This window comes from Dermacentor albipictus, unplaced genomic scaffold, assembly GCF_038994185.2.
Source record: "Dermacentor albipictus isolate Rhodes 1998 colony unplaced genomic scaffold, USDA_Dalb.pri_finalv2 scaffold_128, whole genome shotgun sequence".
NCBI classification, from domain to species: Eukaryota; Metazoa; Arthropoda; class Arachnida; order Ixodida; family Ixodidae; genus Dermacentor; species Dermacentor albipictus.
In genome coordinates, this window is record NW_027225682.1 from 89938 (window position 1) to 101711 (window position 11774).

At 43.1% G+C, this 11774-nt stretch overlaps 1 protein-coding gene across 1 annotated transcript; it reads right to left on the minus strand.

Annotated features, from left to right (window-relative positions):
- Positions 1–4328: 4328 nt before the first annotated feature.
- Positions 4329–9619, minus strand: LOC139053464 (zinc finger SWIM domain-containing protein 3-like). Its single transcript, XM_070530442.1, has 2 exons — positions 6830–9619; positions 4329–4456 (listed from the first exon to the last, which is right to left on the minus strand). The coding sequence occupies exons 1-2, from the start codon at positions 8344–8346 to the stop codon at positions 4366–4368; spliced, it is 1608 nt and encodes a 535-aa protein (XP_070386543.1). The 5' UTR covers positions 8347–9619; the 3' UTR covers positions 4329–4365.
- Positions 9620–11774: the final 2155 nt, after the last annotated feature.

The following is an 11774-nucleotide window of genomic DNA, read 5'->3' on the forward strand; positions in this document are numbered from 1 at the left end:
CCCTGCCATCCATTCTGAAAGTGTGACACCTGATTTAGTGTGAACACATTTTGATGGAGTTTTTAATATATTGATGAATTAACAAGACCTTGCTCCACTAAGCTTGAGCAGGCTAAGCTGGGTGTGCCAGTCGAGTGAGCATGATTTCTTCTCTGCTCATAATGCCGACATACATGATTGGCAGACAGGTGAAAGGTTGGACTTAAAAAACAGTGGTGTCACTTCTAGGTGCTTGACACATTAAGAGATAGCATTACATATTATGTGCATGACACATTAATGCATGATATAAACAGCTGCAAGGACCCACTAATGGGATTTTACTGGGACAATGTTAGTTTATTACTTTGAATGTGATATCACTGTAGGTGAACTTCAACCGCTTTGAAGGATCTAGCAGAAAATGGAGTCTGATCCCAAAGGCAGTGCAGTCTAACACATCATCTCAAAGTACCAGCTGTCAAGAGGGAAGAATGCGAGAAACTGGCACGTTTTGCACGCACCAGATGTTTCAAAGAGTGACTTTGGCACAAGAGAAGTGTATGTGCAATGATGTGTTAACGGTTAGAACACAGGAAGTAAAATATGGATAGAATTGAACATGCTCTCAGGAATGGAGGGAGCCTAAAAGCAGTGAAGAAGAAACTAGGAATTGGTAAGAATCAGATGTATGCGTTAAGAGACAAAGCCGGCAATATCATTACTAATATGGATGAGATAGTTCAAGTGGCTGAGGAGTTCTATAGAGATTTATACAGTACCAGTGGCACCTACGACGATAATGGAAGAGAAAATAGTCTAGAGGAATTCGAAATCCCACAGGTAATGCTGGAAGAAGTCAAGAAAGCCTTAGGAGCTATGCAAAGGGGGAAGGCAGCTGGGGAGGATCAGGTAACAGCAGATTAGTTGAAGGATGTTGGGAACACTGTCCTAGAAAGATTGGCTGCCCTATATCCACAATGCCTCATGACCTCGAACGTACCGGAATCTTGGAAGAACACTAACATAATCCTAATCCATAAGAAAGGGGACGCCAAAGACTTGAAAAATTATAGACTGATCAGCTTACTGTCCGTTGCCTACAAAGTATTTACTAAGGTAATCGCAAACAGAATCAGGAACACCTTAGACTTCTGTCAACCAAAGGACCAGGCAGGATTCCGTAAAGGGTACTCAACAATAGACCATATTCACACTATCAATCAGGTGATAGAGAAATGTGCGGAATATAACCAACCCTTATATATAGCTTTCATTGATTACGAGAAAGCGTTTGATTCTGTCGAAACCTCAGCAGTCATGGAGGCATTACGGAATCAGGGTGTAGACGAGCTGTATGTGAAAATACTGAAAGATATCTATAGCGGCTCCACAGCCACCGTAGTCCTCCATAAAGAAAGCAACAAAATCCCACTAAAGAAAGGCGTCAGGCAGGGAGATACGATCTCTCCAATGCTATTCACAGCGTGTTTACAGGAGGTATTCAGAGATCTGGATTGGGAAGAATTGGGGATAAAAGTTAATGGGGAATACCTTAGTAACTTGCGATTCGCTGATGATATTGCCTTGCTTAGTAACTCAGGGGACCAATTGCAATGCATGCTCACTGACCTGGAGAGGCAAAGCATAAGAGTGGGTCTAAAAATTAATCTGCAGGAAACTAAAGTAATGTTTAACAGTCTCGGAAGAGAACAGCAATTTACAATAGGCAGTGAGGCACTGGAAGTCGTAAGGGAATACAGCTACTTAGGGCAGGTAGTGACGGCGGATCCGGATCATGAGACAGAAATAATCAGAATAAGAATGGGCTGGGGTGCGTTTGGCAGGCATTCTCAGATCATCAACAGCAGGTTGCCATTATCCCTCAAAAGAAAAGTATATAATAGCTGTCTTACCAGTACTCACCTACGGGGCAGAAACCTGCAGGCTTACAAAAAGGGTGCTACTCAAATTGAGAACGACGCAACGAGCTATGGAAAGAAGAATGATGGGTGTAACATTAAGGGATAAGAAAAGAGCAGATTGGGTGAGGGAACAAACGCGAGTTAATGACATCTTAGTTGAAATCAAGAAAAAGAAATGGGCATGGGCAGGACACGTTATGAGGAGGGAAGATAACCGATGGTCACTAAGGGCTACGGACTGGATTCCAAGGGAAGGGAAGCGTATAAGGGGGCGGCAGAAAGTAAGGTGGGCGGATGAGGTTCAGAAGTTTGCAGGGACGACACGGCCACAATTAGTACATGACCAGGGTTGTTGGAGAAGTATGGGAGAGGCCTTTGTCCTGCAGTGGGCGTAACCAGGCTGATGATGATGATGGTGGCTAGAACATTGGGCCGTTTGCTAGGATTCAATCCCACCAACAGTCACACACTTCTTTATAGCCTTATGGATGTATTTCACCCACTTTGGAGGTGGGTTGAGTGTGTACGATTGTGTCACAGTGTGCATGAAATCACAAGTTTGTGGGGAGGTACAAGTTATAGGAAGGTCACTTTGATAAATGAGTATGTGCAAGATTACACATGCATAGAAATGTCACAATCATCACAACCTATTGCATACTTAGACAGTTAGCAGTGCTATGTTTTAGTCTAGCTTTTTTTAATTTGCTTAAGCTCAATGGCTGGAGAAACATTAGCACATGCAAAGAATCCTCGAAACAGAATTCTGTGACACTCTGCACATGACCTATGGGGTTAGGCACGGGGGAAAGGGGGTGGGTCAAGTGCATAGTTTCACCGCAGCATGGTAGGATGTTTAGTGGGGCAGTCAACGAATAAATTTCTGCGCTACGTGTATGTTAAGTGTGCTCTACCAACTCTGAAATGCCAAGGAAAGAAGTGTGTAGTAACGTTCACATGATTATTTACATTTCTTTCTTGGTGCAGAGAAAAGGCACTTCAAGCCATACGGGTTCACTTTAGGGTGGAAGCCTTAGAGTACCTAGAACACCTACACGTGACCTGAAGTATCCAAACAACAGGGTGATATGAATTTCAATGTGGCAAAGCATGCTGTGTAAGTCTTAGTTTTTATTGGTTAGCTTAGCCTGCAGAGAAATAATAAAAAGCCATAAATTTCTAGTCGCTTAATCACGAAATGCTTGAGTTGTGCATGTTTACGTGTTTTCTCCACACCACATTTTTTTTGTAGCTTTTCCTCTAGATGTTTAATACAAATGAGCTTTCACTTTGCTACTTATATAATTGAAAATTGTTGCATGCTCAACAGTGTTATAGTGTAGTGGAAGTCAGTATGTGAACAAAGAATGGGAAGGTTTATTTAGGTGAGTGCTCTACACCAAGTTATACCAATTGTGAACTTGAAATTATTTTTATCCCTCAGATATGTCACCTTTTCATACCCATTTCATGTAGTGAAGCAGGTTACCTTTACATAGCTCTTTTAATCAGCGCAGATTTCTCTGCTACATTAAAGTAACATTTAGATGGGCTACACTGTTGTACACCATAAAAATGTGCTGTATTCTTTCAGTCAAACAAACTAAGAATAACTTTGAATTAATATTGAGGCTGTTTTCAGGTAACATTCAAAATGCCCTTTTCTAGACGTTCACTGAACATCCATGTAATATCCACATGTCTTGCAGCGAAATGTCTATGGGATACTCAGAAAATGTCCTAGAAAAAAAAATGTACGCATAGTGCACGCAAAAATGTAATTTGGATGACTGAATTGTGTTACTATTTAGGGTATGCTCAGATTAGGTACAGGGGCCCAATACTTGATCACCCATGCAACAGTGAAAGACAATCGAACAGTAAATGTGTGTTGTGCTTTTCGAGTTTATTGCAAAACAGTGTAATCTGGACTTGAGTGTTGGGTTGTCATAGAGTGTTGCCCTTTAGCATGAATTTTTTAAACGCTGTCTCTGTTCATTTGTGTTCATAACCAATAAAAATTGTAGCCAAAGCTATACCTTGCCTCAATTTTGACAGTGACAAGCACTTGATCAAGGAGCAGTATTTCAAAAGACTTGCCTAGGAATTAATTGGCACATACTTAACGTAGTTAGTGCAAAAAGAAACTTGTGTGTAGGCTAGTTTGTCCTTCAACATGGAAGCCAAGTTTTGCTGCATAGCTTATCCAAAATACTACTAAATAAATGCGAAGGCACTCAAGATGGTGCACAATCATCTTCTGTGTTTCATATTAACTATGCAGTGCAAGTTGGTTTCATAGCAGGTGAGTGTTATGCATCTGCAAGAAAAAAGTTATAGCTTATATGCTGCACTGGCCTGTTACATACACAATGCCAGCTTTGCAAGAAAATAAATATGTATAATCAATCTTTTATTGGCAGAACCATTACAGCAAAATATACAAGTCTGATTTTCCACCTTAGGCAATAGTGTAATATTTAGATAGAGGTACAGACGCTCCTGATGACTTGATGGTAGTGTGAATGCATGCAGCTGGTACATCAGTGGACCTGTACAAGAGGGAAAAAAACGCAGGTGAAGTACAAAGGATTAAAAAGAATCTGCAACTTGCACTCTCAGATGAACATGTCACTGTGACAACCTGAGTGCTGCTGTTGAGGATTTTCTTAGCCTGTTGGTCCGCGGGCACAAGTGCCTGTCTTGCATGAAGCTGCTTAGCGCAGCTTCCTGACAAGAGTTTTCTCTATCCGCCACCCGGGAACGCGCTCTGTAGCGGTCAGGCTCCGCCGAGAGACTTGCTGCAACGGGAAGGTAATGGGGCAATGTCAGTACAGATTTCGGTTGCTAAAGCAGTACCAGACCGACGGCAAGCAAATTTTGTAACACAGTTGAATATCCAAAATACTTGCTACTACTTAGAAGCAGATTGATCAGGTTTTCAAATTGAATAATACAAAGTGAACCTGCCCACATTAAATCTTCAACCACAAGAAACACATTCCTGACGGATTGTTGACGCCAGCTGCCATCGTCAAGAACGATGAGATGCTGGGGTTGATGCTCTAGATGCTGAATTGTGCCCACATCAAATCAAATAGCCGGCCAAAAATATGTTGTAAACTTGTTCCTTGTGGTTGGGCCTAAGCAGTCCCGATGCCGCAGGTAACCATAAAGCAGTTGCCTAGCTGCTAATGGATCTAAGTTAATGCATTGATAATGAACAAATAAACCTCTTAACAGCATCGAAGTATACAGGCATATTGCTAACGGGGCTCTGGAACAACAAAAGTTTCACATCACCGGTTTGTGTCAGTGTTTACTGGTAGCTTGTAGATACACTGAAACCCAATAATAACAAACTGGCCTATGCACTAAAAATAGGTTCATTATATCAGGTAATTCTTTAAATCCAAATGCGCCTATAACGAAAGGAAACAGACTTTTGTATTGTGTTTGTCCTATATGAATTTGTTGTCCTCAGTGGAAAAATTAAGTCAGAGTTACCTGCACTTTTGTAAACAAAACCATGCATAGTAGACAGCAATCTTTAGCCTTAAACAGTTTGCCAGTCACTCAAAATAGAGACTCGATAGGAGCTTGCTTGAAGTACACTGTTGGTATGTTTCCAAGTATTCTAACATTTAGGCACTATTTAAAAAAAAAAGTTCGAAAAAAAGGCTTCTGTTACAAGTGAGTGTTTTGCATGAGTATCAGTCAGGAAGTTTTGTGTGTACAATATACAGGATAATTCACTTTATGCTGGTTTGTTATAGTCAGGTTTGGCTAAAGCCGTACAAAGAGAAAAATGCTACGTACTACAAGTGTGGATTTTTTCCTTGGCCAAACATGAGTTAGAGCACACAATTATTTTTTTATCCATATCATCTGGTAAAAGGCGAAGGCATTCCCTGTGAAAGGTTTTTGAACAGTATGCACAAGAAATGTCCAGTACTTTTCTGCCATACAGCGGTTGCCTGCATACACAATGCAACTCATAAATACAATCTTTTGGCCGCACACGAGTAGTGGGGGAGCTTGTGAGTGGAAAATCTTCCATGTTGCCTTTTTGTATGCATTTCAGCAAATGTCTGCGCAGCATACTCTGATTAAGGTTTAAATTTTCTGGTCTCCTATCTGATGCTAAATAATACATATTTGCAATTGCAAACAAGCCACAGTCAAGCGTGTTGCACTGGTTTTGTGCCCCTTTAGTGCAAATGGTCAGCGTTGGTGACTGCAATTTTAGCATGTGACAGATTTGCCTGACGGCATCAGAAGGAGTACCTTGGTCAATTGAGTCATATACAAAGACTGTGTTTTTATCAGCCTCAACATTGGTTACCGTAAGCCAGTGATCGGGATTTCGGACATGCAAGATTTGAATAAAAAGGCTTTCTACTTTAGTAAATAGTAAACGATGGCCAAGTAGCACATCTTGAAAGCCATCCCAGTGAGAAAACTTTTGATGAATCAAGTATTGTGCTACGTTAATCACGCTGTCTGATATTGAGGTGCCCTGTACTAAGGCATTTAAATCGGCATCTGAAAGAGAGTAGCGTTTGCAGACATTTAACATGTCTGCTGTCACCATTGCAAGGCTTACCATTTGCTTTTGCGATGGCAAAAACTTACGCTTAACAGCTTTGACTTTCTTTGGCCGTCCTCTTCTTGCTTTTACCAAAGGTACAACAAGTTTTGTACTATTCGAATGCCTGCAACTGCTTGTAGCAGTCGATTGGGGTAATGGAGCTGGTGTACCTTGTAAGCTAACTGTAATTTGATTACTAGGAAAGGTGGTTAAGTTTCTGAAGAATGCCTCGCATGATGCAAGTTTTTCCATTAGCTCCTTCTCACCACAATTAGATAATACATTAGCCACAGTCTTGGACATTTCACAAAGCCTCTTGTAGGTGTAAGAATACTTTTCTTGAGCAGTGTCGAGCTTCACAGATGGCAGCAGCTGAATGCTGCTTGTCACCACTGGTGTGGCACTTGAGACCATGCAGCTGTCACTCAGGAAATGATCCTTACACCACCTGTCCGGTATGCATGCTTTGTCAAAAAGGTCTTGCTGGGCAAAATGGCGAGCTGCTATAATGTGTGCACAAGGCAAACTGTACTGATTATAAAAAGCACACATGCAACGCGTCAGGCATAATGAAACACTGTGCTCAGAACTTGCTGAAGCCACTACATAAGAATTAGCAGTGGAAGTAACCAAATAACCTACTTCTTTAAACTGTTTATACTGCTCAAGTACTTTACTTGTGGCCTCAGAAGTGCAATTACGGGCCAAGTCTAGTTGAAATTGCTCACTGACATCATTTACATTTAAGTTCAGCTTCATTTCCTTAAACTTGGAAAATTTTAGAGATAAGAAATCCTTCTCAATATAACTTACTAATGCTTCTATGGCTTGAACCAAATGCATGCTTGAAGTGAGATAACTTTTAATCTTTTGATTGTGACACTCAATGCGATTATTCGTGTTATTACCAAATGTAGGAAGTTTCTGCCGATATGCATGTACCCACATTTCTTTACAGGAGTGCCAGTTCTGCATGTAATAAGAAATAAAATCTTTAGGCGCCATAGCTTCGAGCTCAGCAAGCCTGTCTAAGTAGTCCTGCACAGTGAAGGAATAAACAATTTTTTTTAACAGAGGGAGTAACTGATCACGCTGCAGTCTAGCTTTCTCATTGACTTTTTGCTGAAAGCATTGCAGCACATGCCATGTACACAACAAAATTTCAGAATTAGGAAGAATCTTAGTCAAAATGCGTAGCTCGTTCATGTCTTTATCTATCATGACTACTCTGCAAGCAGATACAATGAACAGGTTAAACTCTGCAAACTTGGCAAACATAGCCTGCACAATTTCAGTCGTTTCATTCCGCAAAAAGGCATAACACACAGGTCTCCCGCGGCCTCCACCATCTTCAACCAATATAGAGTACAAGATATAGCCTTCAATGTTTACTTTATATGTTCCATCAATAAATAAAATCTCTGGGTACTTTTCCAAAATCTCACGCATGTGCGTTGTCTGAAGTAGCACAAATTGCAGGTTATTACTTTGATTCTTTTCATAGTGAATGACCCAGTTTGGATTATTTGCTAACAAGGTGTCTATTTTTTCCAAGACCATTTCTCCGTGAGCCTGCTCATTGCAAATAGGAATAGAAAACCTTTGCTTGTAATTGTTAACATCTTTTGTAGTTAATTTCTTGCCCGTTTTCTGTTCGACCAAATTTTTAAAATACTTTGGGCCAATATTACATTTGGCAAAATCAAAGAATTCTACCTTCTCTGCATCGTTTAGAAGCCTGCTTTGAGGATACAAGTCATAATACTTCGTGGCGTGATTATGCTTAGCTTGCAGCTTGGTTATTTTGTAGTGAAGAGTAGGTGATTTGCACAGGCTTACTGAAACTGCCATTTCACAACCAGTACCATTGTATGCTTGCTTGGGTCGCTTTCCTGTGCCTCTTGGTTTTATAGCACGACCATGAACACAGCTATATGAAATCCTAATATACTCAAACTCTTTAGATTCTGTTGCAAATGGACTTCTATGAGACCTACTTATTGTGACTATGTGCTTGCCCTCCCTGCACCATTCATCAAAGATTTGCCTAAAAGAAATAAAATTATCAAATGTTGCATTTAAATAAACTTTGCTGCCTCCACCATGCAATAAAGTGACAGTGTTAGGAACTCTGGTTGTGTTAGCACCAGCTCCTTCACAAACAGCCTGGGCATCAGAGCTGGCAGGCCTGCAGCTGGATGTCAAAGCAGCCTCACAACACCTACCTCGCGTGGGAGCAATTCACGCAGCTTTGTCAAGGTCACCAGCCTCTGTGCCAGGATTGCTCGTCATCTGCCCTCCATCTTGCATTGTTTCTGACCTACAGCATTTGCAGACAATGACCTCATTTGGAACACCATTTATGACAGGTCTGCACTCAGCCATAGCAACTACCAAGCAGTCTTTATTCTGCCTGCTAGCCACATGCTGCACCTTGCCAAAACTATCACAAATGGCGTCATGAGGGGCACTGGCTTGTCCTTCAAGCTTGCTACCAGAGACAGCAGAAGGAGCAGACTCAGACTTTATACTGTCAATGCATGTCTGTTTCTGGCTTACAACTGCTTTCAAAGGTGAAGCGAACTTCAAGAACTTGGCAGCTGTCACAGCAAGAACTTTGCCTTTCCTGTCTGCAGCCAGGTCACAGCTCCATTCTTGCTTGTGCAGTGCTGCAGCCTTCCGCCTCCTCCTCGATACTACCACTTTCCACTCCCCGTCGCCACAGTGGGGGACAGCCTCTGGCACAGCTGCTTCTTGAGCACTGGCCTCTCCTTCCCCCACAGGTGAGCACACAACAGGAGCACTCTCATGCTTTTGTGTGGCTCTCCTAGTTTTCCAGACACAAGTGGTGCTTGCACCTCGACCAGGGATCATTGGCTCAGCAGACCTCCCCTCGGCTTTTCCCCTACTTGGTACACTTGTGCCATGGAAAGTGGGGGAAGGCAGGCTGTCCCAGGTGAACCAAGCCTTGCTTCCCTTGCAACGGACACGGACACCGCCAACAAGTGAAAATCCAGCACCTTGAAGGGTTCTGGTAGGCTGGTTGGTGCCGTGCCTCTGCAAGGGAGCAGTGCTGGCTTTCCAGACAGGAGCTGGTGCTGTGGAAGGTCCACTTGCTGCATGCGAAGAAATGAAAGTATGCAAACCAAGCGGGGGAAAGTCAGCCTCGGAGATGGCAGGGATGCTGTCCTGCCGAGTCCAACTGGTCCATGAAGAAGGTGCCTGGGTCTCCTTGTAGGACTGCTGGATGCGGCTTCTCTCCAGATGGATGGACAGGGTGCAGGCCCCCTGGTACAGGAAGTCTGCCAGCACCTTGTTACCAAAGGGGCTCGGGTGGACACCATCTCTGCTCAGGCAACTGGGCCAGTTGTCCACGAGACCACCCAGGAATGTGTAGCCACACTCGTGGCAGTACTGCATCAGGGCACTGTTAATCTTTTCGTAGTTACCATTCAGGTCATGCAACCATGAAGACAGCTTCCCATGAGCTGTACTGATTCTGCCCCCGAGGAAGAATGGCAGAAAAAGCTACATGCACCATGGGATTTCTCTCAATGATCCCCTGAGCGAGCTGGCGATACTTGTCCATGCACACGCTGACACTGTCAACAGTGTTGTTAGTGCCAACGTGCACAATGACAACATCAAAACCAGCTAGCTTGTCAGCAATCATTGACAGCAAATGCTCAATCCTTACTCCTCTATGCGCGGCAACACTGACTGACAAACTACGACGCGATGGGAAATACTGGTCCGCGTATTTCACCATCGAGTCACCGGCAACCAAAACACGTGTCATGTTGCAAGCAGTGCAATCTAAAATGACACCTAGAAGAAAAAAAAGACTGCGAGAAAATAAATCTGAGCTTTTTCACAAACGAAAGGAGGCTACCTTCTAGTCGGCACTATATATACGTTGAATCCGGGAAATCCGCGCTAGGGTTGAACAAAGCAAGCGGTCGCGAACAAGGACAGCAAGATCGGCAAATACGCGACTAACACAATCAAATCTGAGCTTTTTCACAAACGAAAGGAGGCTACCTTCTAGTCAGCACTATATATACGTTGAATCCGGGAAATCCGCGCTAGGGTTGAACAAAGCAAGCGGTCGCGAACAAGGACAGCAAGATCGGCAAATACGCGACTAACACAATCAAAATACCATCAAAATACTTATTAGAATAGATATAAATAACGCTAGCAAATATAAAATAACCCTGCAAAGCAGCTTTCGCGCATATAAAAGGATGATGTCAGAGGCTTGCGTGATTGCAGCAGAACCAGGCCTTAGGTCCAGCACCAGCGGCAGCAGAAAAGCACGACCCGCAAGCGCGGCTGACGGGATGCGTACTGAATGTCACGTGCGAACAAATAATCAAACCGCGCGCCCTCGAAAAAACGGAAATACGCGTGCATGTGACGTTGACATTTAGTGACGTCACTTCCGTGCGTTGCAGGAGTCGATACTGTGTGGGGTCGTCTGGGGAGCACCGCGTTGCAGCAGTCTTTGCCTATTTTGTTCGATACGCGTTCTGTTCAGTTGCTGCAACGTCACAAAGTTGCAGTATGCAAAATTTGTGACAGCGGGGCGGACAGAGCAGCCAATCAGGAAGCGGTGACCTCCCCGTAAGTTTACGTCCGTCATTTGTCGTCTGCTTGCAAACAGTATACTACAAAGCCAAATGTTTCTCGTCTTCCAATTGAATGAAATCTTTATCTAAAAAATGTATTTTTTCTTATCAAGCCCAAACACGTTTTCAAATAGTAGTACGTGTCACTATACACCACGGCTTCTGTGCACTCCACAAAATGATTCTGGTGATTCTGGTGCCCATGGCGAGCCAGGTGGCGAGAAGCCAAAAATGAAAGCAAAGCGACGGACCGAGGCCCTGCCATACGTGCACAACTTATCTCACCGCTTGAAAAAGATTGGGCGCAAAGCTGTGGTTAATGTAGTGCTTACTGCCCCCAAAAAACTAAAAAGCCTCTGCCGACGTGTCAATGGTGAAGAGCCGATAAACCAGGAAGGGTGCACGATTAATCACTAGCATCGCTTTGTGGAGTGCACAGAAGCCGTGGTGTATTTAATACCTCTGAAATGTGGAAAAAAGTATATAGGGCAAACTTCTAGATGCACAAATGAAAGACTGAAGGAACACAAACTTAGCGTCGAGCAGGCAAGCAGGAATCTAGGCATACATATCAGGGATTGCCCCTCAAAAGATTGCGCCGCAGAATTCAGACGCTGTAATGTGCTGAAAAAACACAATGACCAGCTG